Raw genomic sequence first — 25,644 nt, 5'->3', positions numbered from 1 at the left:
CAGACTAAAACAGCTAAAAAACGTCAAACATCACATTTTCACATGAAAGTAGAAAAAGAGAACCCATAACAAACAAATGGGACTTTAAAAACGTTCCTAAAATATTCATTTCGAACTCAAAGCGAAGCCTCGTGATGTAAGAAGGAACTCTGAGTCGCCTCGTTTGCATATCACTTCTTTATTCGTCGATGCCTGAACCAGCATTAGGATTTATTCATCGCTACAACAGCAAAGATGGTTCTGAATGTCCTGAAGTGGCCCACATGTCGCCTCTGCCCCTCGGCTGCTTTTTATTGCATTAGTTCCACTTTAAAAACAAACATTAAAAATCCAAATCTGTTAGGAAAGGTTCCTATGAAAACATCTGACACGCTGTTATAAAGGGGGCGGGGTTTATCCTTGTGTGTTACACACAGTGTATTTTCAGATTAAAACAAGATTCAACAACATTTTAACATGTTAAAATGAACCGGAATTCTAGAATCTTCTCTGTAACCTCAACATATTAGGGCTGGACAACATCTGGTACAACTTTCTCTAATTGGCATCATTTTTTTATTAAAAGCTGCTACAAGTTAGTTAAAAATTAAAGGGTTAAAAGAAACAGTTTGACACTTTAGGAAACAGGCTCATTTTCTTTTCTGCAGAGAGTAAGACGAGCAGATTGATACCTCACACAAGCACAATCTGAAGATGATTAGCTTAGCTTAGCTTAGCTTAAAGACTGGATGCAGCGAATAGAGGCTCATCTGGCTCTGTCCAAACTAGAAATAAATCCTGTGATTGAGCATTATTTCAACAAAATTGAATAAAAAAAAGATCTAGCTAACAGTAAGCTAACTATGCTTAGCTAAGGCTAGTTATGTGATATTTTTGGTAGTTAATCTCCCTTTAAATTGCATATTATTTATGATTAATGTGTTAAATGGTGAGTAGAGTATGCCAAAATTACACAACTAGTCTAAAACTAAACTAGCTAACGGCAAGCTAGCATAGGTTAACAATCAGAAGCTATGATTACATCACATTTTTACATACGTATTATTAAATCATTAAACTTAGCACTAGCCTGGTCAGCTAGGTGAACTATCTTCTGTCATTTCCAGTTCTTATGCTAAGCTAGGCTAACTGTTTCCTGATAATAAAGTCACAATGTGTGTATCAAACAGAGATTAGAGTCATTTCCCAGAGTTTGCATCATTCCTTAAAGACATTTTAAGAATCATCATTAAAGTTTAGACAAAAGGAAACAAAGTGCTGTACAACGGAAACTGCTACTTCACAGGGACGTAAAATGTTGATTTATTACTGTTACTTTACACTTCAGCTGATCAATTAAATCACATACGGGGGTGTCGTTTAGTGAGAAACAATACTGAATGATTGGACAGCGTATTATTTGTCTGTCTGGGACTCGGAGGAGAACACACACTTTAAAAAATAAAATAAAATAAATAAGACTGACGTGATCTCATGAAAAAGGTTCTAAAACAAAGAGCTGCTGCTGTTCGACAGTCTGACCTGAAACCTCCGGCTGTGAAGAGGATCTGAGCAGCAGGAGTGCATCAGTTCACCACCACCAGGCAGAACGTGTGCGTTAAAGAGTTAAAACATTTTAATGGAACCTGCCAGACGGTGATTTGAAGGGTTAACACACACACACACACACACACACTGTTATTTCAGCCTGGAGTTTGATCAGAAGGAATAAATCTACAACAACCCGACACTCATTCATGAGGCTGCTGAGGAATACATGATGTTTGTGTCCCAGAATTAACCCTTTAGAACTGAAGTCAGTGACGCTCGGACCCACCATGATCCACGTTGATGCTCTTTAAGCCAGAAAGGTGTCAGGATGTTCCTTTAAAACCAGCTCAGATCTGCAACAGCAGCTAAATAAATATATTTACAAAATGCAGTGAAGCAGAAGTTATATTCAAACTAAACAGGAGACGACGCTTTACTTTTAAAATGAAATGCTAAAACAAAGTAAAAATAAATAATAAGACACTTCACAACAACCTGGTCCAGGCTGAACAGGCGCTGTGTGTGTGTTTAAAAAGAAAAAAGAAAGAAAAGGATCTGCATCTCAGGGTGGTTGATGTTGTTGTTGTTGTTCCGGGGCCATAAATACAAGTATTGCTAAGTATCTAATTAAAAAAAGGCGTATATATATAAAAAAGCCGAGCGTTAGCTAGCAGCTGCATGCTGTAGAGGAAGCGTTGGTCTGTCCGTAATACAAAATGTACAAAAAGAAATGTGCTGCAAAACAACCAGAATGTTCCAGAAACACGTATAAATAAAGGTTACCCCCCCTCCCCCCTCCCTCCCCCATCACAACAAAACAAACGAGGGTTCACATTCTGTTTCTAAGGCATTTTGTACACGAGCTAACGAGAAACACGAGAGTGTGTGAGCGTACGTTTCCCTTTCTGCCGGGGTGACCCGTCAGTACTTGAGCCACGGGTGGGCGGCGATGGAGGCTTTGCTGCGGTCGCCGTAGTCGTACAGCAGCTCCTCGCCTTTGTCGATGTCTCTGGAAGCGACGAGGATGAGGTGAGGGACGCCGCTGATGTCGTGCAGTTTGGTCTGGCAGTTGCCGTTTTTACTGTGATTTATCAACCGACCCATACGACCGGTCTCTTTAGTGGCGTCGACGCTGTGGAGACAGAAATACGGACGTCAGCGCCCACGGTCAAACGAACATCAGAAGGAGGAGGAGGAGGAGGTGGAGGAGGAGGAGGAGGAGAAGGAAGAGGAGGATGATAAGGAGGAAGAGGAAGAGGAGGAGGAGAAGGAAGAGGTGGAGGAGGAGGAGAGGAAGGAAGAGAAGGAGGAAGGGGGAAGAGGAGGAAGAGGAGGAGGAGAAGGAAGAGGAGGAGGATAAGGAGGAAGAGAAGGGGGAGGAGGAGGAGGAAGAGGAGGAGGAGGAGCAGCAGCGCTGGATTTTCTTACCAGTACGTTTTGCAGAGATACTGGAAGTAGTACATGTAGCAGCCGGTGGCGGGATTCTGAGCGTACTCCGCCTCCCTCTTTTTGGCGTCTGTGATCTGCAGCAGGTCTCCGTGATACTCCACCACATAGTCGCCTTTCTGGAAACAGCGCGTGGCGAACACCGCCCGCCCCTTTCCTTCTATGTGCTGCACCTACGACAACAGGGCGACAGCTTAAACAAGAGACACGATCCAGAGTCTTCAGAAATCTTCCTGCGACTCCTCTGGATGTTTGTGTAGGTCTCAGTGTACACAGAGTGAAGGATTATGGGAAGCCGAGGTAGTGAAGGTCCAACAGGGATTCATACATGAAAGGTTTGTCTGCAACTACCATCCATTTGCTCCACATGTTCAGGACAGCACCCCCATGTGGCAACAGTTGGCAGCCAGCTCAACCCACCTCTTTGAGGAGCAAGATTGACCATCACCAGTCTGAACAGGGTCTAACACACACCAACTCCAATGTGTGTGAAGAAGAGAGTCCACATTATGTATCTGTGTGTGTGTGTGTGTGTGTGTGTGTGTGTGTGTGTGTGTGTACCTCCATTCCTTCCTCTATTCCATTCGTGATGAGATCATCCAGAAGCTTCTTCTGTTCACACTAAACAACAAAATGGAGACAAGATCACCAACAGAGTCCCACAGACCTGCTCTCACATCTAAACAACCTTCTGCATCTGTTACCATGGCAACATCTCAACTCACTGATTCAACGCAGCAGGCGAGGACAGAAACCCCCTTCAGTAGATCTGTTGGACTCACCTTCAGCTCTGTTTTACTTTTCCTCGAGCTTCGTCTTATTGGATAGAAGTCAGTAACTTTTCTGTTTTGTGAATTTTTCCCGGCGGCGCTGTGAATCAAACAGAAAACAATCATTACAGCCATTCTCACAGCAGCTCTGCTCTGCAGTGAGCATGAGGTTTCTCCATTCTGACCTCAGAAACATTCTGACAAACAGAAGGAAACAAACAGTGGCAGGAAGCAGCTGAAGCACAAAGACATGAGCACAGCGAGGGGTTAAATACACCTCCATGATTAGACGGGTGTGTCTGATCATCACAGGAGCTGCTGCTGATTAATCTACTGATCAATAAGTCGCTCATTAATCAGGTCTTTTTAAATAGTTTCACTTCTGTGAAGTTTTTTTTCCACTTCATACATGATGCATTCAAGGACGTTATGGACAGTAGGAAGACTCACGCTCGGCGTGTGGATTTCTTTCCTATGACTTTGGCCCGGACTCCCCTCCTCTGACGGAGCGCCCCGCCGTTGTTGTTGTTTTGCAGAGGAGTGTGAGATAAGCTGAGGGGCAGGGAGGGGTCAGGGGACGTGCGGAGGCAGGTCGGAGGAAGGTGGAGCTGCGGAGCTGACGGCGGTTCATCTGACCAGCAGGCTGAACGCTGGCTGCTCTCCGTCTCTTTGGGTGCGGTGCTGAGGGTGTTTGCTGTCCTGCCTGGGAGACAGTGACCGGAGAGGATCAGACGAATATAAACAGAAGCAGTCTGGTCTCGGGTGGAGTGTGTGTGAACGCAGACACTCACCCTCTCCCGGCCTCTGAGCGTCGCTCTGCAGGGAGCCAATGGGAGAGCAGCGTCCCTCCTGGGACAGCCTGATGGCCGTCTTCTCATCGTGAGCAGGGGTTAAGGACTTGGAGCAGCTTAAGACGGTGACTGAGTGACTTTTGCATACGATGTCCTGTGAAAACAGAGACTGTGTTTACTTAATAAAACGATGCTTCTCTTTTTTTCACTCCCTCAGCTCATGAGTTTGATTAAAACTGATTAATTTCTATTGATCGTGCGCTTCACATGAGCTCACATTACATCCTGGCACAGCTGAACGAACTGTGCAGGACCGTCAGATTTTGCTGTTCTGTGTGTGTGTGGGCTGCTGTGGTTCAGCCGGGACCGCAGGATGTCCGCCGAGCAGTGGTGGAGGAAGCACTGAAGCTTGGTACTTAAGTAAAAATACACATACCCAGTAAAATATATACTCAAGTAAAAGTAGAAGTGCTACGTCAAAATCCTACTTAAGTAAAATTCTTTTAAATGTACTTAAAGTATTAAAAGTAAAAGTACTCACACGCCAAATAAATATATTATTATATTATATATAATAATATATATAAATATAATAAATAATATAATATATAATATAATTGAGATTATAGAAACACAGCTGGCAGCATGACACCGCCTTCATGTCTGACCTCACATCAGTCCAGCACAGCTGTATGAACACAACTGTATTCATAAATGTACTTGTAACTAAATTAGTAGTGGAGTAGAAAGTACAGGTAACAGCTGCAACATGTAATGGAGTAAACGTATAAATTATGCACTATTATTTTTACTGAAGTAAAGTAGAAATACATTAAAAATGTACTTATTAGTACAGTACAGTACAGTAACTAAGTACAAATACTTAGTTACTTTCCACCACTGCCGCCGAGGCTCTTTAAGGCCCGGCTGCACCCTGTTTTCATCCATCTACACCGCATCAACCCATTGAAGTGGCCCATGGTGAGAGCAGCACCCACCTTCAAACAAACGTGTAGAGGGTCAAAGGTCAAACCCTAAAGATGTCGCAACTGTGTGCATGTTCAATGCAAAAGTCTGCACTGTGCACGGGCAGAAGCATCATTATCTTGTATTTTTAGCTCCTAATTAGGACACTTATGTTAGCAGTGGTGTGGGTGGGGCCCAGCAGAGGACACCACGCTGGATCCACACCCACCGCCGCCCTCCTCCTCCTCCTCCAGCCCATCAGCCTCTTTAAATCCACGGCCAGGCCTTTCTGGATCAGCTGCAGCTGCTGATGGAATCCACTCCAACAAAAACCACTCGGATGCTTTGAACAGTATAAACCCCCACTCTCTGAGGCCGAGCCGCGTGTTTCTGGGGCTCATACAGCGGCAGAATTCATCCAGCTAGCAGGCGCATGTAGCGGCTAACGTTAGCAACAACACGGCTAACATTTGTAGCAGCAGTAACTACACTAGAAACTATTTTAAAATGCTCCTGATTTCTATTATTTTTACGTTTTACACATGTTTTCACTGATAAACAACACAGGGTGGCATTGAAAAATAAAAAAATAAATAATCCACTTCCGCCTTCTTTCACCTCTGTTTGATGCCCGAGCAGGAAAACTTACCCCGCTCATGTCTGACTTGTTTTCGTGACTCCTCGGTCTCTGCTCGCCTCCAGTGTTTTAAGGGGTAAAAACACAAACTGATGCCCGCTCAGAGGTTCACCTCCCCCCCCTCACTGCTCCAACAGGTAGAGTCCCCCCTACACGGCGGTCCCTTTCCGCGGTGACTGAGGAGCCCCTCCGTTGTGTTTAAACTGCCAGCAGCTCAACCGATGCAGCTTCCACAGCTCCGCTCCGCCATGTTTCTGTCTGCATGTAAATGAAGGAGACGAAGCGGCGCAATGGCGCCTCCTGCAGGGCGACGGCGTGTCTGCATCTCCCTTTGTTTAGGGAACACTATATATTTTTTTTAAATTATTATTATTATTATTAAATTATTAAGCAAAAATATGAACGCACATTTTTATATTTATTTATTTACCAACATTAACACAAAACCAGAAATTATTTCGTATCAATAAATGCAACTAGAGCTGTGAAAGTCTCTGTCCTGCGCGTGTCAGCGCCACCTAGAGACAATGAAAGTACTTGCAGATAAAAACATGTAATTATTCAGTTCATTTTGTGATATTAAAACACAAAATACAGTTAAATATGTTTGTTTCTAAGCCTTTAACAAGTGTGATGAACTAATGTTTTATGACAACTAATAAATCAATACAGCTTGATTGATTGATTGATCAGTATTTTAGGTATTCGGCCACCAGTGTTAAGTAAGTGATTGTTTTCTCATAACCAGATCTAAATATGAAAGTTATTCAGTTGTTTATTTTATTCCCTTTTTTCAGTCTTGGAGGACAAAGTGGACTTTGGACCACACCAGTTAACCATCACACTGAGGTTTAAATATAAACACACACACAGTGGATCTCACCTGGTGTTCTGCATCATAGAACACATACACATTTTTAACTTTTAACATTTGTTTACAATCACACAAAATCTACTTATTATAATAGCTGTCTGAACAGCCTCTGCTTGACATGACAGACATGACCGGTTATATATATTATATTTATTTATAACAAATAAACTCCACATTTAAAAAAAGTATAATGCTGCTACATACATTAAATCTCTCATTTAAACCACAATAATAAATAAAATCATTATAATTTCAAGAAAAAAACTCAAATAAAATAGAAACTAAAGCAAAACTAATATATGTTGACTTTTTATAATAAAATAATTAATAATAAAATGATAAAAAAATCAAGAGAGGGACGAAAAAGGGAAGAGGACGACGAAGAAGAAGAAGAATCTTTTACGTCACTTCCTATCGAGCCCTGGCGCGGTCACGTGATGTGGTATTAGCTCGCTGACTCTGCTATGTTTACGGTTTGCGCTCACGTGTTACAAATGCAGAATTTCTCGTTTTCGTGGGTGTGTTGCGATGGCAGGACGTTCCGCGGCCGCTCACAGCGAAGATTTCAGCGGCGCCGCTCCGACATTTTGACGGTAAAAACGGCCACAGTCGGCCTTCGTGTCACGTGATCAGCATGCGGCGGAGCGTTTGATAAAAAAGATGGCGTGAGCGCGGCGGAGCGGAGAGAACAACAAACCCCGAACACTGCTGAGCGCCGCCGACCGCGACCCGCAGCGGCCGTTGAACTGTCAGTAAGTAAGTTCATCTCAGCGTGGAGACTGTTTGTAACGTATTACCTTCATTTCTCATTCATCCAAAAAAAAAAATAAAAAAATTAAACTATATTTTAAGCGCTGATACTTACAGGTTAAATTATAACTTGGCTTGTTTTGAAGCTGTTAATGCGGCTAGCTCGCTTTTCGTTAACGCTCCTCGTTGCTAACGTTAAGCTAGCGACAGCAATGACACACACACACACACACACCGTCAACAACATCACAACAATGTTGAGGGGTCGTTAGCTCGCTGTTCCGAGTGTTAGCTGCCGTGTCCAGCTGGTTAGGAAGGACATAGATGAAGGTGGTGCGGTATGTTGTAAACTGTGGCGATTAAGTGTGGCTAATGTCATTTAGCGGCTACTTATCAGACGCAGGCGTTATAAGCTAGCTAAAACTCTGTAATGCGTGCAATCGGAGACAGAAGTTAGTTGCAGAAAACCTGGTCATTCCAGTTGATAATAATATTAATAATAATAATAATAATAAATGCATAATGTTACCAGTTTGTCCACAGCGTGATGTAATGAACTGACATTACGGAGCATGGGGGAGTTTCCTTCAATAACATTTTGAGGTTTGTGAGGTTTGTGTTTTAAAAAAGGGTGTAGCTACGCGGAACACGGCGTTAAATCAGCTGCTGTTATTCTTTTATAAATACATGACATGATTGTGAAAAAGTCTTCCAGTTCGGCTCTTTAGCTTTCGGTTCGCTAGCGCAGGTTAGCTGTGTCACCCTGGTCTAAACAGGCCAGTGTATCTGCTAACTGCAATAACTGTGCAGATTATCGGGGTTGATCATCACAACGTCTGTCCGCGGACAGTACACGTTTGTGTTTATCTTATATTTCATCCTGGTGTGTGTGTATTATTTTGTTATTAACCACCGGAGCTAGCCGAGCAGTCAAAGGAGGGGGAACTACGTTGAGTCAGAGCGAGCAGGAAGTTGAAGGCAGAGCAGCAAACACGTGTCTTGTTTTGGGTCACTTTGGATCGAGTCCTGGATCAGACCGGTGTGTAGACCACGCTGTGGAAACAAATCACTTTAATTACAACACTGTCAGTGCAGCCCAGGAGTGAGTTTAACCCTTTGTTGTGTTTTTTTGTTTTTCATATGCAGCCTAGACTTTTGAGTTTTACACTGCATGTTTTCTCTACATGTGAGTCTGTTTGTATCTGTCCTGTTTTTACATCCATGCATTTATGTGGTCACATCATTTTTGGGCTGGGCTGAGTATTAACTTTAAATGTTTGGGGTTGATTTTTGTTGTGGTTATAGCTTTGCTCTGTGTAATGGTTAAAGTATAGACCTGTTTTTTTGACCACACTTGAGGTAAACTCTGCCCAGAAAAGCAACTTTGCATGTGTGACAGTGTTTTAACTAGGCTTGTGCAAAATCGTATCATGTGCAATTAATCATCAGAAAAACTGTCACCGATTAATATTTGCCGATATTTTTTTATCGATTACGGCGATTAGTGCCTCGTCATGATGACGCATTTTTGTGAGCCCACAATAAAAATAATGGCGGAAGGCAGTGGTGTTCAGTTAAATGATGCGGAGCAGCACGTTCCTAACACATAAGTTCAACGTCTGTCGCCGTAAGCCGGAGCACGAAGAAAGCGCGACGAGGACACAACGCCGGCTACAGCTTGTATATAGTGCCACGACATGCATTAGGTGAAGCGTGGAGTGTTGCCGTCGTTGCCATAGTAACTGGATTTTTGCTCGTATCAAAGGAATGAACTCTGATCTTTATTTACAGACTCCACAGCAAGATAGGAAACATTACAACACGAAGTCTCCTCCAGTAGATATCGGAAAGAATTCCACTCAGCCGAGAATCCGCGATACGTTTAGTCATCGTGCTCCTTACGACCAAACTAAGCGCTGGAAGAACGTAACGTAGGTTGATTTGCACAGACACACATTTAAATGTGGAATTGTCCTGTTTGTTTGTTTGCTTTTTCCGCTGCTGTTCTACAGTCTGAGTGAAAACATGCACTAGTCTGTGACATATTCAGTCACAGGTTCATTTGCACAGACACATTTTTTAACTTGGAACTAATCACTGATGTGACTTTTCTGAACTTATTTGTCCTGTTCAATTTTAATGTTGATATGCACTGATCTGTGACCTGAAGATAAGAACATTTGAAGGACAAAGTTACTTTAAATGTTTGCTTCATTATTATTTTGAAGCAGTTTGTGCATCAATACATATTTCCATGGCTGGTTTGTCCCTAATCACTACTTTAACCTGTTAGAATGAAGGGGTTAACTTGACTGATGATTTGTCGGTATCATGCTAGAACACTGTGCCGATTTAGAGTCAAAAACATGTCGGTGCAATTGTCATCAATTAATCGTCGAATTAATCGTTATCGGCTAAATGCCACAATTAATCGTGATTAATTTTTTTTGCCAATATCGCCCAACCCTAGTTTTAACTTTAGCTGTCTACCATATAAGAACATTTACATTTATAAATGTCCCGTCTGATTGAAATTGAGACTAGAATAGTGTATGACGTCATGTTTTCTTGGAGCCATGTTGTGCTGTTTCTAGGACTGCAGATATTTATCATGACTGTTTACCATTTTCCCACCATAATTTAATTTAAAAGTTTCTGTTGATGGGATAGTGTGCCGTCAGGAAATAGAAAAAGATTTGTTTTTGTGTTGCAGATGGATCCTGGACAGGATTTGCTACTGGCTGCTCTAAGTGAGAGCGGAATCTGCCCAAATGATATTGGTCTATTTGATGTTGATTCTCAGGATGTTGCACAGCCGTCTACAACTCAGCAAGTAAGATAATCTTTACTTTTTATGGAGAAGAAGCTATTTTTTTAATCATTTCCATACACGTTAATAATCTTTGTTCTTCTTGTAGTCCATCTCCATCAGTGCTCTGGATGTTGGTGTGGGGACGGAGCCAGTGGAAGTGGTTCGACCCGATCCCCCAGCTGCAGTCCCCATTGTTACTATCAGGGTGAGATCACAGAGCATGTTCCCAGTATTTAACGGAGACACAGTATTTTTTCGAATTCTGATGTTTTTTTCCTGTTTTCCTCCAACAGCACAAACCTCAGCCATCGACCACCACCTTTGTCTTAAATCAGCTGAATCAGTTGCCGTCGCTGGGAGCCGTTGCGACCAAACAATCAGCGACCAACCCCATCAAACACACCATAACCGTCACCAAGGTGGTCCATGTGGCCAACTCAGCCCTGCGAGGCTCGACCCCATCCTCCACCAGTGCTCCTCCTTCAGCGTCCACAGTAGTGCCTTCAAACAGAGATCAGGTGTGCATATTGAACGTGAATGTCTAATATTAGGAGTAATCCGTTTAGTCATGCTTGACTGTACGTTTTCATTCTTTCCTCAGCAGATTCAGTTGAAAGATCTCCTTCGGGCCAGCAATGTGAAGAGTGCTGGTGTGAAGGACAACAGTCTGATGGAGCTCATGAAGCTGAAGCCTCCGCCTGACATCGCTCCACCAGTTGCAACGGCAGCAGCCACAGGTCCAGGGGAAATCAACAACGGCATCAAGAAGGAAGTGCTGGGTAAAGACGCCGCCAGGATCTGGATCAACGACGACATTAAACTGCAAAACTTCTCACATTCTCTGGTGAGTGTCCTGATGTTTAGAAGGAATACAGTTATGTTTAGGAGATGCTTCAGAAAAGAAGAATATCGAATCTCTGAACAGAAACCGCCTGGGCTGAAGGAAGAGGAAGAGCCTGAGGAGGAAGAGGAAGATGAGCTGGGTCATGCAGAGACGTATGCAGAGTACATGCCCATGAAATGTAAGTAAAACCGAGCCTTATTTCAAGGCGTATGAGTTCATCAATAACAACGTGCCGTCAGCTGTTTGTGGAGCGATCTGCTGATCAGCCTGTTTCCATCCCTGCAGTGAAGATCGGGTTGAGGCACCCGGACCCTGTGGTAGAGACTAGTTCTCTGTCCAGCGTGAGCCCTCCAGATGTTTGGTACAGACTGTCCATTCCAGAGGAAGCCATCGATCGCGGCTGTCTGTCTGCGCTGCAGCTGGAGGCCATCACATATGCAGCTCAGGTAAGTTGCATCGTTGACTTTTCAGAAGAAGAAAGAACTAAACTGGAACTTCTGACGACATTGAAATTTTCAATCTCATATCTGTACAGCAACATGAGACATTCCTCCCAAACGGCGATCGAGCCGCCTATCTGATCGGAGACGGGGCGGGTGTGGGGAAAGGCCGGACAATCGCAGGGATCATCTACGAGAATTACCTCCTGGGCAGGAAGAGATCACTCTGGTATATAGATAATTCACATTTAACATGAATTATTCACTCTCAAACGAACGTTATTAACACAAACTCACCTGCTTTGTTCAGGTTCAGCGTCTCAAACGACTTGAAGTACGATGCAGAGAGAGATTTGAGGGACATCGGAGCCAAGAACATCCAGGTTCACTCTCTGAACAAGGTGAGAGATGCTCTGACGATGCATAGATGCATATGTACAAGTGTTCACTAGATAGAATAACTAAACAACACTTTTTTTTTACAGTTCAAATATGGCAAAATCTCCTCCAAACACAACGGGAGTGTGAAGAAAGGTGTGATCTTCGCCACATACTCCTCCCTGATAGGAGAGAGCCAATCAGGAGGGAAGTACAAGACGAGGTTCCAGCAGCTTCTGCACTGGTGTGGGGAGGACTTTGATGGAGTTGTATCCTTTTTGTGGAAGTGATACTCGAATGAACTGTGAGTTTGTCGTCACACTTTCATTCAGGCAGAGCTGCTTCTTTAATCGCGAAGTTCCCTTTTTAACCCTGTCCCCCGGTTGAAGTCGTATACGACTAGAGAGCGTATGTCTCACAAAGTCGCTCATATCTCAGGAATGTTAATAGGTAGAGACGTTCTGTTTTTTTCCTCGAAAAGAGGAGGCTTTAGGCTTTTCGGGGATCTTTTCCGCATGTCTGTGTGACGTACCCTGGCTGCAGTATTCTATTGGCAAGTCAGTGTCCAATCGGACCATCGAGCAATATCACGAGGGGCTCAAACATCCAATTGTAGAGCCTTTGTGCTCCAAGAGAACTCTCTCCTCTGACTAGCTGGGTCGTTCACACGGCTGAAAAGTGTCTCTGAACGCAATAATAGACGTGTAGCGGACCGTTATCTAAACCGGAAAGTGCGTCGTTCTGTATACCCCTGTCATACACTGTCATACACTTGTATATCTTACTGGAAACGTTTTATTTGACGTTTTAGCGTTGCTATGTTGCGCTAACAAAACATAGCAACAGAAGTTACATCGAAGACGTTCCGGGTGAACAGGGGTCGCTCTCCTCCTAGGTTCACATCTCAGCCCATCAGCAGTCTACACAAGGAGTTGTATCAAGAAAATAAAGCTCAATTGACACACAGGATATGCACAGGTAGCTGACAGCCCAGCTGTGAGGCAGACCTGTAACAGTGGCATCAAAATCAATGGAGCGAATGGCACTTTTGTCACTTATGGTGTAATAAATTACATTTGTACTATAGTTAGAACCTTCATTTTTTACACACTTATCCCTAACACCCTAAACTACATGTTCATAATGGGGGAGAGTTTCGTTACAGTTTTCTTCAGTGTTTTTTCAATAGATATGTATGAATTTTATTTTTCGCATTATTTTTTTCTTTCTCTTTCTGGTGCTAGAATTTTTATTACAGTCATATAACACCACTATAGCCTGAATATTATGAAAGCCCAGGTTCTCCTGAAAAAAAAGATGTATATTACTTGACTGTGGATTACAAGATGACTATTTAATGAGCAGTAAAACACAAAGAATGCCAGGCGAGGAAAGTCCCCAAAAACACCCATAGACCTTGTGTTTCTCTTAACCAAGCATGCTCAGATTGTGTATGACGAGTGTCACAAAGCCAAAAACGTGTGTCCCATCGGGTCCTCCAAACCCACGAAAACTGGGCTGGCAGTGTTGGAGCTGCAGAACAAACTGCCCAAGGCTCGCGTCGTGTACGCAAGTGCTACAGGTTAGTAGACACAAGCAAGCGTCTGTGTCTGTTTGCACACAAGTGAAGGCGGCAACACATTCAAAATGTGTGTTTTCTGTTCAGGTGCCTCTGAACCACGGAACATGGCCTACATGAACCGACTTGGAATCTGGGGCCCGAAAACACCTTTTAGAGAATTTGGAAATTTCATCCAAGCTGTGGAGCGCAGGTATGTTTTCACAGAATAAAAAGATTTAAATGCTTAAAGAGGAGTAACATGTATGTTTTTTTTTTTTAAACAAAATATCAGAGGTGTTGGCGCCATGGAGATAGTAGCCATGGACATGAAGCTGAGAGGGATGTACATCGCCAGACAGCTGAGTTTCACAGGTGTGACCTTTAAGATCGAGGAGGTTTCCCTGACTCAGCAGTACATCCACATGTACAACAAGTCTGTTAGGCTGGTAAGAGAATCACATGTAAAGAGGCGCCGTCCTTTGAATGTGTGCTCGTAGCTGATGACGTGTTGTTTTGTTCTTTGCTCTGTCAGTGGGTGAGCGCTCGTGAGAAGTTCCAACAAGCTGCGAACCTCATGGATGCAGAGCAGCGCATGAAGAAGTCCATGTGGGGTCAGTTCTGGTCTGCCCACCAAAGGTTCTTCAAGTATCTCTGCATCGCTTCCAAAGTCCGCAGAGTGGTCCAGCTGGCCCGGGAGGAGGTGCAGAACGGAAAGGTAGGAGGTAGAGGAATTCAAGGCGTGTCCGAGGCAGAGGAGTGAAGGGGAGGGGAACATATTAAATCCTTCATATAGTGCGTCTTTATTTTGACTTGGGTCCATGCTGGGCTCAGACGAGAGCTGCAACATGCCGCACAGGGTGCAGGGAGGAAATTAGTCTAGGCCTTCTTCTTCTGCCTCAGTTCATGAACTGTGATGCCTTCCTCAGCTGTTCCTTATGTTGGGTTCTGTATTTTAAGGTTAACAAATTCACACATCAGGCTAACCGGAGAGGTCCAGTTCTCTTTTCAGTTCTGATTTTCGAGGCTTTCCGTGGGAATTGTCTTGTTACGAAACAGAGAAATGAAGCATTACAGCTTGTTTTTAGCTGACGATTCATGCCTGTATTTGAGATACTAGTAAGATCGTATAAAACAAAACACATCCTGATCAGCTGTTTCCTCTGCAGTGTGTGGTCATTGGTCTTCAGTCTACTGGTGAAGCGAGAACGCTGGAGGCTTTGGAAGAAGGAGGAGGAGAACTCAACGACTTTGTGTCCACTGCGAAGTACGTAAGCCTGTCCGCTTCCCACGCAGCCTAAACCGAATCATGTGTGTATGTCTCAGCAGTAACGTGTTCCTGTTGCAGAGGTGTGTTGCAGTCGCTGATCGAGAAGCACTTTCCAGCTCCAGACAGGCAGAAGCTTTACAGCCTGCTGGGTATCGACCTCTCGGCGAAGAAGACGCCCTCTCCCAGCGACGCTGCAGCACAGAAAGAGCAAAAGGGCAAAAAGAGAAAAGGTGATTAAAGCCCTGACCTAAAGTCAAACGGCTAAAGCTAAATGTGAGTTTTAAACCTTCGTGTATGGTGATGTTTTAGGTCCAGAAGTTAAAAAGCAGCAGAAAAAAAAGCCTCGCAAACATGGAGGTCTGTCAGGGACGAGTTCCGAGGAGAGCCAGTCTGAGGAGTCGGACAGAGAGTCCGGGAAAGACAGCGACGACAGCTTCAAATCTGTCAGCTCAGCAGACGAAGATGATGACTTCAACCCATTCAGAGATGAGTCGGATGACGACGAGGAAGACGGTGAGCTCACAGAGGAGGGCTGTGCTTGAAGACATTTTCTAGTACATTCCGATCAGAGCTGATGTTCTCCATGTCTTCCTCCTCTCAGATCCATGGCTCATCAGAAAGGAACCAAAGAAACGCAAAGAGAAGAAGAAGAAAAAGAGAAGGAAGAGTATTGATCCGGACTCTATTCAAAGTGCCTTGTTAGCCTCTGGGCTTGGTTCCACCAGGCCTGCGTTCACAGTTAACCCCCCCAGCGCACCTGCCACAGGTGGGCACTTTAATGCCATGTGATGTTACAACAGCAGGTTTTTTCAGGGTTAATGAAATCTCTTTGTTTTCGTCATTAGTCAAGGCAGAGAGCCAGGACAGCTGCCTGACGAGTCAGGACGCGGTGGAACATGCCCAGATGATGAAGAAAGGGCTGCTGGAAGAGCTGGAGGAGCTGTCTGAGCATCTACCTCCCAACACCCTGGACGAGCTCATAGATGAACTGGGCGGGCCCGACAATGTGGCCGAGGTCGAAACCCGTTACAGTTCTGTGTTCTGCACATGCGTGTGGCCTGTTTCTGTGTCTTTACTCTCTTTCTTTTCCCACTTCAGATGACGGGCCGCAAAGGTCGGGTGGTCAGTAACGATGACGGCACCATCTCCTATGAATCTCGCTCCGAGCTGGACGTCCCAGTGGAAATCCTCAATCTGACGGAGAAGCAGAGATTCATGGATGGAGAAAAGGTACGGACAGTTACATGATATTCCACAAGGAAAGTTCATTTACTCTGGTTGGTTAACACTTTGCCAGATGGTCTTACGTAGTCATTGATTTGACCCCTGAGTTCTGTTTGCGCTGCACAAGAACAAGAATCCTTCCAGGAAATGATTTCTTCCCCTCAGCTTCTGCTGCTGGATGGCTCGGCTGTGTGAGAATGTGTAGGATGTGTGTTGTGAGCGTAGGAAAACAAACAAAAGAAGTGGTGTGGGAGTCAGGACACGGGCGCAATGATCCAGGCACAGGTGGTGCTTAAAAACCCTGCAGAACACCATCCGAGTGCTCCGGATCACTGGTCCAGTGAGCTCCTGCCACCAAAACAGGAGGCCAGCATCGTGTCGGTCAGGAGGACCTGTGGCCATCCTGACTGATAATATTCACAAACGGTTCTCTAACCTGTGGTGGAGCTGCTGTCTGAGTCTCCATCTGTCCTGTAGCCAGGCTAATACAGGCCACATCTGTCCTTCTCTTCACCCAGCACATATCCATCATCTCAGAAGCAGCCAGCTCAGGTATCTCCCTGCAGGCCGACCGCCGCGTGAAGAATCAGCGGCGGAGAGTTCACATGACGCTGGAGCTGCCGTGGAGCGCCGACAGAGCCATACAGCAGTTCGGTCAGTGGATATAAAAGCACAGACCTGACGTCTGTTTTCAAATCAGAATAACTGTGATGGTAACTGTCTGTCATTTGGACCTTTAGGGAGAACTCACAGGTCAAACCAGGTCACAGCTCCAGAATACGTCTTCCTCATATCAGAGCTCGCAGGAGAGCAGAGATTTGCCTCCATCGTTGCCAAAAGACTAGAGAGCCTGGTATGCGCTCTGATGTTCTTATGCCTTCTGTCAGAAACGTGCTTAAATGCAGATGAAACACTGACTTGATTTGTGTTCGTCCTCTGACAGGGAGCTCTGACTCACGGAGACAGACGAGCGACAGAAACTCGAGATCTCAGCAGATTTAATTTTGACAACAAAGTAAGAACACGAAGCGTCAGTCTGAGAGAAACCGTTACCGTCTGTTTGCTGGTGACTCATCGTCTTTGTCTTTGCTGCAGTACGGCAGAAACGCTCTGGAGATCGTGATGAAGTCGATCGTGAAGCTCGATTCTCCATTAGTGTCTCCGCCCTCCAACTTTAAAGGGGATTTCTTTAAAGGTGCGAGTCTGTTTGCTGCACTTCTTTTGTGTTTTTAAAGCGACAATCCTCATCTCTGACTGTTGTTCCTTCGCAGAAATCCAGGGTGGGTTAATAGGCGTGGGCCTCATAAATGTGGAGGACAGATCAGGCGCGCTCTCTCTGGACAAAGGTGACTGAAACAAACCATCAGAAGCCGTTCTACCTGTCGGTCTGTGTGGAAGTGTTTATGTAAACATGCATTTTGTTGCCGCTGCAGACTACAACAACATCGGGAAGTTCCTGAACCGTATTTTGGGAATGGCGGTGCAGCAGCAGAACGCCTTGTTCCAGTACTTCTCCGACACGCTGGCAGCAGTTATTCAGGAGGCAAAGAAGAACGGCCGATATGACATGGGCATTCTGGGTAAGACTGACTGTGAAGGTCTTCGTTCTTATCACCTTGGTTTGGCCTGAAGTCTGCATCACAGCGCTGCATTCCATCTGTGTTTTGTGTCAGATCTGGGCTCTGGGGATGAGAAGGTGAAGAAAGTGGACTGCAGGAAGTTCCTGACGCCGGGCTACACCACATCCGGACACGTCGAGCTTTACACTGTGAGGTCACATTATTTATATCATACGTCAGGTCAGCGGCGTCACGTGACTTTTTAACTGTGTCTTTTTCTTACAGGTCAGTGTGGAGCGAGGAATGTCCTGGGAAGATGCGACACATGTTTGGGCCGACCAGAACGGACCAGATGACGGCTTCTATGTACAGGTGTGGATTTAAAAAAAAAACAATTGGAAACCAGTATGAACATGTTTCAGGTGTTACCAACAGTAGAAAAATAGAACAGAGATGGTAAAAATAAAGACGTGTGGTTTGTTTCCAGATGAGGAACAACAAGAAAACGTCGATCCTCGTCAAAGAGGTGAACACCAAGAAGAGGCTGTTCCTGGTTTACAGGCCCAACACGGGCCGACAGCTCAAACTGGAGACGTATGCCGACATCAAGAAGAAGTTTAAGAAGGTTACACGGCGTTCTTTCATTTGAACCCGCAGAACACTGAGTACTTTACGTGGTGGGGATCACATGTGTTTTTTCTTTCTCTGTTAGGTCTTATCCGAAGACGCCAAGCAGTACTGGACTGACCAGCACAAGTCGTCAGCAAAGATTTGCTCTCATGCATTTTGGTACGTGTGCTCTTTAGATCTGTGGCAATGAAAACACCTGAATACCGAACACTCACAGATCTGTGCGCTGTCCACCTCTCAGGCGTGGGAACTGTAAGAAGGCGTCGGTGGGTCTGCAGTGCGAGGTCGGCCTTCGGTGCAGGACGTACTACGTGCTGTGCGGCTCGGTGCTCAGCGTGTGGAACGAGCTGGAGGAGGTGCTGACCCCGGTCAGCGGAACCAACGTCAAGGTGCAGATAGTCCGCCTCAAGACAGAAGATGAACAGAGGATAGTTGGTGAGTCCCAGAACCCTTATCTTTAATCCTCTGAACCAAAAAAAGATTTTGCACCATTCATGGACCAACCTGTAGGCCTTGATGCGAATGCCTGAAACTCTGATGGAGTTAAAGTTGTATGAAAATGCCACAGAACGACAAACACACGACTGAATCTAAGGAGACGGCAGTGGGGAAAAAATGCCTAAAAACCATGTGGTTCAGAGGGTTAATGTGCTGCACATGTCAGATCTCTCAGTTTTCTTCCGTCTCCTTCACAGGACTCATCATTCCGGCAAACTGCGTGTCTCCATTAATCAACAAGCTCTCCACGTCAGACCAGTGCCAGCAGCTGGCGGTGCAGGAGCTGCAGAAACGGCAGCAGCTCCACCCTCAAAGTCTCAGTCACGCGCCCAACACATAGTCTGCGGGCCCCATGAGTTCACATCCCACTCTGAAGGGATCTGGCTCTCTCTCTCTCTCTCTCTCTCTCTCTCCTCTGCGCTGCAGATTCCAGGACGCCGCTGTCCCTTCTTCAAGCCCCTGCCCCCCCCCCCCCCCCCCCCCCCCCCCTATTGTCCCTGAGGGTCGGAGGTGTCGCTCCAAACCGTGGTGACTGTTGGATGGAAGCAGTGGTTGTAGAGATTCGTTTTTTTTGTTCATTTTAAATCCAGATAAGTTTGTTTTCACCTCGAGAGATTTGACAGGTGATGTATCGTCCTCTGACATTCAGAGCGGGAAGATTTGTGACAGTTGAAGACGGCGCGCTGACCTGAGTCATCCTCGCCTCACACATGCTTTAAGCCGTTTAGAGACTTTTTCCGGGTCCACACACAAAAAACCACTATTTCCCTCAAAAGTCGGGCATTTAAGGTTTCGCCGCGGTCACACACAGCTCATCATGCTGCTGCGCTGGAAGTCCTGTGAAGTAGAAAACATTTCTGAGTCTTTGAACCCGTCGTGTTCGCTTCCAACAAAGACCGGACTGTCACGACTGTCAGGATCGCTCTTCATCACACACTCGTTCTCATCTCACGTTCATCAGACGTCTTTGGTTGTGTTCCAGTTTGTCAGACGTGCCTTTGTGTCACTACATATCGGCACATTTACAAAGCAGCTAACTGTGATTTCTGTTCAGAGTGTCCGAAAGTGAGGAAAGGATTCACAGAGACGACACCGAGACAAAGTTATTTAGCGTTTTTAAGCTGCACGCAGGCTCGTAGGCATCGCCTTTTCTATCTCTGCTCCTGTGAAGACAGGTTTTAGTGTTCTCAGCAGGTACATTACTACACACTTAACTCACATTACAGTGTTACTGCTTGATTCTGATTGGTTAGCCACAGCTTGTAGTATTGATAGATGTGCTGTAAGTCACAGCTCATCACCTCCTCCTAATTATTAAATACTCAGGTCTGCTCGGTCAGTCGCTGCATTCTGAGGTCAGAAACAAACAGACTGAGGAGGAGGTGGTTGTGGAATTCACTAAAATGGCGGCTTACGCCTTGTTAACCCCTTCCTATTAAACAACTGTAGTGATGGGTCAGTTTCAGATCTTCAGAAATAACAGCGCTCCGGTGTGTTATTTTTGAGGAAGAGACCGTTGCTATGTTAAATTAAACATCACAGGATTCTGATTGGTCATTGGCCGCATTCTAAAGTCTGTGATTTCTGATTCCACGTCGTACGCTTTTCTTTTTGTCTTATTTTTCACGATCCTGGCTCCTGTCTGTGATTCACAGTAAATTAAATCGGCTTGCTGCAGCGTCTTGCTCTGCTCAGTTTTCTTTTCTTTTGTTGCCTTTTGTTTTTTTTTTAATGCAAATCTGTTCAGGTGAAACTCGTACAAAGACCCAAATAAAAAAAAAAAACAGAACATGTTTTGCATGACCAGAGCTCCTCGGACTCCTCTGTGTTCAGCTGTATCCACGGCTCCATGTCCTCCGCTGTCCGCCGAGCAGAGGTGAGCTTAACCCTGCTTCTGATGTGCAGCGCGCCTCCTCTGTCCTGTACGACATTTACGTTAGATGTGCACTGGACGGGACAGACCAAAGCTGTCCTGATGGCTGATAATTAAAACGCAGGCTGTGTTTCCTCAGACACACCCTGAACCTGTGGATCAGTTACTGTTATTATCGTGTGTGTATTCTCTCTCTCTCTCTCTCCTGCACATCCTGCATTTAACGAAGGAAGAAGTCTTTGTATCTTTTGTAAAAGGATCCAAACTGTTGTCACTCAGTTGTTGGACAGTAACGAGAGCGAGCTCTCCAACGCGACGTTTTAACCTGAATGTGCCGCCAACACCTTCATGTTGTATCTATGGGGGTCGTTGTGTACACAGACTGCTGATGTTGTGTTTGAATGCTGTAAAAAAAAAATGTCTCGGCAGATCGGCTCTTCTGACTTTAAAAACACTTGAAGGAATTTCTTTTCTTTCCTGTCATCATTGCACGAGTTGCACTACTGACAAAGAGTTGTACAAAAGTTCAACATTACCTGGACATGAATGAGTGCAATGCTCAATAAAGCTTGGTATACTTTACCTGTTGGTGTGTTGATTTAAAGAACTGCTGCTTAGACATATGTCGGACAAATATAGGAGGTTAAGACCCAATGCATGCATGCAAAGATGCTGTGAATTTGCATTATTAAACCTCTTTTCTACATATATTTTACTTCAATTCAGAATGTATCATGAATAAATGCCAATAATTTGCTTAAAAATGCTCCAATATAAATGAAAAACCTGCTTTAAATGTGTTATTTCGGCAGGACGGTGGACCCAGAGCTTTACATACTTGCAGGCAATTTATGTAAAAATATTTTTTTTACTCAAATTTTAATTTTCAGACCTATAAAAAAATGTAAATTCAAAAAAATTTAATTAAAATTTGTATATTAGGGTTCATTTGACCCTTTTTAGTGATCCTAATAAAGTAAAAACAAAAATATACATTAAAAAAAATCCTGCAGCTTTTTTCTAAGATGTTAGATTAATTATTTTTTTGCATATAAAACAATTAAATCCATTAAAAACAGCTGTTTTAAGCAGGAAGTCCATCCTCCTATAGCTTTGTGCTGCTTTATTGGGGGGTGGGTGACCTGGGGCCTGACCAGTGGGGGGTCCATGGGGGTCATGGTGTTGTGTGTGTGTGTGTGTGTGTGTGTGCGCGCGTGTCCAACCATGTGGCAAAAAGAAAGAAGGGCCTGATGGGAAATAAAGAGAAGGTCTCCTGGATTTAAATGGTTTAGAGGAGCACATGGGTCCAGAATCAGAGCTTTAATTAATGAAACCCTCATGGACCCGCAGACAAAGACAGGTATGTTTACTTTTTATTATTATTATCATTATTATTAAAACGCTTTTTTCTTTGTACCAACTCATTTGTGTAAAAGTTTAAATTATTCTATTTTCCTTTGTTTTTTGTTTTTTTTTGTTTTTTTTAAAAGTGTAAAAAAAAAAAATCAAAGTTGAAAATCAAACTTGAAATGTGTGTATATTTATTTTTTTTTTGTGGCTTTGTATTCGATGCTTTTCCTGATAACCCGCAGTGTATAGTAGCCTGTTACAAAGCACGGTGGGTGTCAATATAAAGTGACGGCCATATTTGCCGGTGCCGCTGTTGTAAACAAAAAGTGAGAGACAGACGCTTCACTGAATTTCGGGTCATTTTTATTTCTTTAATTTACAATGTCTTTGGGAATGTCTTACAAACCCAACGTCCATCAGCACATTCCGGGAACTTCTGGGAACCAGGGTAAGGAGAAAACGTGTCGGAAAATCAAAGTCTCCGTCCGTTAAACCGTCTGTTAAATTCGGGGTCTCGGAGAATACCTGGAGAAAGACCGTGTCTGTAGTTTCTGTCCAGTTGTATATGTAGGGTCAGATCCTGGGAGCTAGGCTAATTCATATCCGCCATTATTACTAATGTAAAAAAAAAAAAAAAGAACGAGCGCCATCCGCGTTCCGAGGCGGCGGAAAAACACGGCCGGGCGGCGAGGCGAGGCGGCGGCGCTTCCCCGAGTGTGGTTCCGCGTCGTCCGGGGTCGCGGTCCCGCCGGGTGGGTGCCGTTCCACGGTGACAAAAATGTGTCACTTGTGTCTTCTTGAGCCTGGCTCGTTCCGTTTCCTCCATGATGCTCCTCGGTCGGAGCTGCCGATTGATCTGCCTCTGAGCCGTTTCTGTCTCTTCGAGGACATCTGGCGGTGGAGGCGGGTTACTGCAGCCGAACAAAGCGGCGGCGGGGGGGGGGGCGCTGTGGAGGCTGCGTCGATTTAAACGCCGATAAATTTGACTTGACCTTAAAAACAGGCGCTGCTGGGTCAAGAGTGTTAGCTTCGATTTTTTTTTATGGGTTCATTGATTATAAATAAGGCCACATTTCACCGCTTAAACAGGAACTACTTTTTGTGGCCGTCACATTCAGGGTCAGGCCCCCTCTACAGGGTCATGGCTGACATGATGTGCTTCTCCACCGCAGGTACTTCTGTACTTGGTGTGTTTCCACTGCAGGAATCAGGCGAGTGTTGTACCCCGCAAAGGTCGCTGCTTCGGGGAGATGATTTTGACATCTGGACTTTGTTGTACTTGTCATTTTTACCAGCACATGCAAGGAGCTCTTTCAGAGACAGAACCTGTTCTGCTCCACGGACACAGTCTAAATTAGGTTTTGCAGAACCTTTTCACTCCCTTTTCTGTGATGCTACCATGTTTCCTGTGTGTTTCCGTAAAGGTCCTCCCTCCGAGGAGCTCTTTGAGTGCTGTTTCTGTCGGGCAGAAAAGTCCGGACCTCGTGTGTGTTTAACAAAACAGAATTGAGGTGTCCGTACTTTTGGCCACACAGTAGATTTGGATAGAGTCATTCATTACAGTTGTTGTGTTTACACAGCAGGGACAAGAGTCTGAATTAGGTTCTGGGTAACTTACCCCACAAAGTCCCCTACGGATAGTGTTTTTCGAAGGATTCGTATGTTTCATCATAGGAACTACTGGGCCGTTAAAGGAGGCCCACACTGCTGAGCCAGCTTCTTTTGAGAGAACTTGTCTTGGTTGGAGGTCTTTGAGGGCTCCGCAGGAACTTTTCTAAGAACCTTATCACCAGCAAGTCCTTAATTTGGTTGAATAGTTGCACTCAGAAATGCAAAATTCAATAGGTGAGTTTTGACTGCAGGAGCAGCTAGACATTTTGGGCTGACTCCAGAACCTCCTGCATCAGAACTTCCTCAAAAAGCTGCATTTACTAAGAATTGTTTATTTTTTTTTCTGTCATCTTTTTATTCATTCTAAGCGCAGAAATACTTCATGTATCTCCACTTATCTGATCTCATGTCAATCTGTCTCCAGTCGGAAGCCTTCAGTCTCCCTCGGCGGCTAACCTGGCCACGTTGCAGTCCTACAGGCCTCTACTGAGTGACTATGGACCTCCATCTCTGGGATTCTCACAGGTAAAAAGCTGCAGACTTTCATTTTATTCTTCATATTTAATCAGAAACTGGAAGTGGCGAGGGCTGAGATCATCTAAAACCTCTGAATCCTACATTTCCCATAATGCAACTCCCCTTTTCTGTTACAGTAACAATTGACCTGTACTCTGTCAGAACATTCTGTGTTGTAGCTCTTACACTGTTGTTTTGTGTCTTTGTGTTGTGTTTGTGTGTCTGCAGGGCTCCACTGGCAGCCAAGTGCCTCAGAACAAATATGCAGAGCTGCTGGCCATCATCGAGGAGATCGGAAAGGAGATCAGGCCCACATATGCTGGAAGTAAGACTTCCATGGAGAGGCTGAAAAGAGGTAACTGCTGACATGCTTAATGCTTCTTCCTTTTTTTTTTTTTTTTTAAATAAGTAATTCAGAGATGATTCATCCAAACGTGTCCGTCTTCACAGGGATCATCCACGCCAGAGGCCTGGTGCGTGAGTGCCTGGCTGAGACGGAGAGAAACGCACGGTCCTAGCTACGAACACACATTCCTCCCTGCAAGAAGAAAAATACATAACATGCATGGCTTTTCCTGTGTGAGGAGGACGTACATGAGCAAAGGATGGAAAAGCAAGCAAAAAAAAAAAATAAAAAAATTACCGTAACACAGTCCATGAGGGTTGTGGAGGTTCATTAGAAATCGTGTGTTGGTTATTGGGAATCAAAGGAGAAGACATCCTGTTTTTACACTCCCACTTTTGGGATCTTAATTTTGACTTCATATTTAAATCATTGGTTTGTGCATGTGAACGGCTCGTGGGTTAAACTGTAGACACTGCATGGCTTGTACAGAGGTAGATGGACAAGACGTCTTTTTTTTTTTTTTTCATTGTATTTGGTCTGATTTTCAGACCCGTCTGACACATGATTGACTGACTGAGAGAATGAGGGAGGGGCAGAGACGTGCCAAATGCATCGGTTCATTCGTGTTCGGGTTGGTTTTGGTATTACAAAAAAAAAAAAAAGGAAAATGCTGTTACTTGCATCTTTGTATGTATTTATTACTCAGTGTAATAAATTGTATTTTCAATATAGGCGTCATTGTCGTTCATTGTGTTCAAGTAGTGCAGCAGAATCTGTGATAGAATGTTCAAATTTAAAAATCTACAAAGACTGGAGTGCTCAGCCAGCACACAGCGATGTCACCTGCAGCAATTATTGCCGTTTATTTGATGAAGTTCATAATTTTGCGTACAATAGAATAGAATAGAATATACTTTATTAATCCCTTTGGGAAGGTCCCTCTGGGAAATGTGGGTACCAGCAGCAATACA

General features: G+C 44.5%; 3 protein-coding genes across 15 annotated transcripts; 2 read left to right on the top strand and 1 right to left on the bottom strand.

Annotated features, from left to right (window-relative positions):
• Positions 1-161: 161 nt before the first annotated feature.
• Positions 162-6,392, bottom strand: kmt5aa (lysine methyltransferase 5Aa). The gene is made up of 7 exons (XM_028417464.1): positions 6,153-6,392; positions 4,538-4,691; positions 4,197-4,449; positions 3,759-3,846; positions 3,538-3,597; positions 2,959-3,149; positions 162-2,662 (listed from the first exon to the last, which is right to left on the bottom strand). Exons 1-7 carry the CDS (start codon positions 6,159-6,161, stop codon positions 2,452-2,454), a joined length of 966 nt encoding a protein of 321 aa, XP_028273265.1. The 5' UTR covers positions 6,162-6,392; the 3' UTR covers positions 162-2,451.
• Positions 6,393-7,433: 1,041 nt separating this feature from the next.
• Positions 7,434-21,056, top strand: sbno1 (strawberry notch homolog 1 (Drosophila)). Of its 12 annotated transcripts, none has more exons than XR_003671449.1 (33): positions 7,434-7,770; positions 10,478-10,597; positions 10,683-10,781; positions 10,870-11,094; positions 11,178-11,420; positions 11,502-11,598; positions 11,706-11,866; positions 11,956-12,089; positions 12,171-12,261; positions 12,346-12,507; positions 13,685-13,820; positions 13,905-14,010; positions 14,092-14,245; positions 14,332-14,514; positions 14,966-15,063; positions 15,145-15,296; positions 15,376-15,579; positions 15,668-15,832; positions 15,912-16,081; positions 16,165-16,296; positions 16,809-16,944; positions 17,031-17,143; positions 17,234-17,305; positions 17,386-17,485; positions 17,562-17,636; positions 17,724-17,870; positions 17,964-18,058; positions 18,135-18,221; positions 18,337-18,474; positions 18,562-18,638; positions 18,721-18,914; positions 19,175-19,390; positions 21,038-21,056. XR_003671449.1 is itself a non-coding variant. In XM_028417557.1 (33 exons), the coding sequence occupies exons 3-33, from the start codon at positions 10,478-10,480 to the stop codon at positions 19,315-19,317; spliced, it is 4,209 nt and encodes a 1,402-aa protein (XP_028273358.1). In that variant the 5' UTR covers positions 7,434-7,766; positions 9,556-9,695; the 3' UTR covers positions 19,318-20,835. The 12 variants fall into 12 exon arrangements, 11 of the variants coding, with proteins under 11 accessions (XP_028273358.1, XP_028273354.1, XP_028273353.1 ...); XM_028417557.1 differs by lacking the exon at positions 21,038-21,056 and adding an exon at positions 9,556-9,695 and having other exon boundaries at positions 7,434-7,766; positions 19,175-20,835; XM_028417553.1 differs by lacking the exon at positions 21,038-21,056 and adding an exon at positions 9,556-9,695 and having other exon boundaries at positions 19,175-20,835.
• A 1,024-nt stretch (positions 21,057-22,080) lies between these two features.
• On the top strand, positions 22,081-25,400 carry cdk2ap1 (cyclin dependent kinase 2 associated protein 1). 2 transcript variants are annotated; one of them, XM_028418138.1, is made up of 4 exons: positions 22,081-22,210; positions 24,236-24,336; positions 24,556-24,682; positions 24,778-25,400. In XM_028418138.1, the coding sequence occupies exons 1-4, from the start codon at positions 22,189-22,191 to the stop codon at positions 24,843-24,845; spliced, it is 318 nt and encodes a 105-aa protein (XP_028273939.1). In that variant the 5' UTR covers positions 22,081-22,188; the 3' UTR covers positions 24,846-25,400. The 2 variants fall into 2 exon arrangements, with proteins under 2 accessions (XP_028273939.1, XP_028273938.1); XM_028418137.1 differs by lacking the exon at positions 22,081-22,210 and adding an exon at positions 22,492-22,648.
• The last annotated feature ends 244 nt before the right edge of the window (positions 25,401-25,644 follow it).

Source organism: Parambassis ranga, chromosome 12 (assembly GCF_900634625.1).
Source record: "Parambassis ranga chromosome 12, fParRan2.1, whole genome shotgun sequence".
NCBI classification, from domain to species: domain Eukaryota; kingdom Metazoa; phylum Chordata; class Actinopteri; family Ambassidae; genus Parambassis; species Parambassis ranga.
This window is presented reverse-complemented; position numbering and strand designations above follow the sequence as displayed.

Coding starts and splice junctions, on each gene's coding strand:
- kmt5aa (XM_028417464.1), bottom strand. Junction 3,598..3,758: donor AAAGTAAAACAGAGCTGAAG/GTGAGTCCAACA, acceptor TTTGTTGTTTAG/TGTGAACAGAAGAAGCTTCT. Junction 2,663..2,958: donor TATCTCTGCAAAACGTACTG/GTAAGAAAATCC, acceptor CTGTCTCCACAG/CGTCGACGCCACTAAAGAGA.
- sbno1 (XM_028417552.1), top strand. CDS start 10,478: ATGGATCCTGGACAGGATTTGCTACTGGCTGCTCTAAGTGAGAGCGGA. Junction 15,064..15,144: donor GACTTTGTGTCCACTGCGAA/GTACGTAAGCCT, acceptor TTCCTGTTGCAG/AGGTGTGTTGCAGTCGCTGA. Junction 18,059..18,134: donor GACACGTCGAGCTTTACACT/GTGAGGTCACAT, acceptor TTTTTCTTACAG/GTCAGTGTGGAGCGAGGAAT.
- cdk2ap1 (XM_028418137.1), top strand. CDS start 22,582: ATGTCTTTGGGAATGTCTTACAAACCCAACGTCCATCAGCACATTCCG. Junction 24,337..24,555: donor CATCTCTGGGATTCTCACAG/GTAAAAAGCTGC, acceptor GTGTGTCTGCAG/GGCTCCACTGGCAGCCAAGT. Junction 24,683..24,777: donor CATGGAGAGGCTGAAAAGAG/GTAACTGCTGAC, acceptor CCGTCTTCACAG/GGATCATCCACGCCAGAGGC.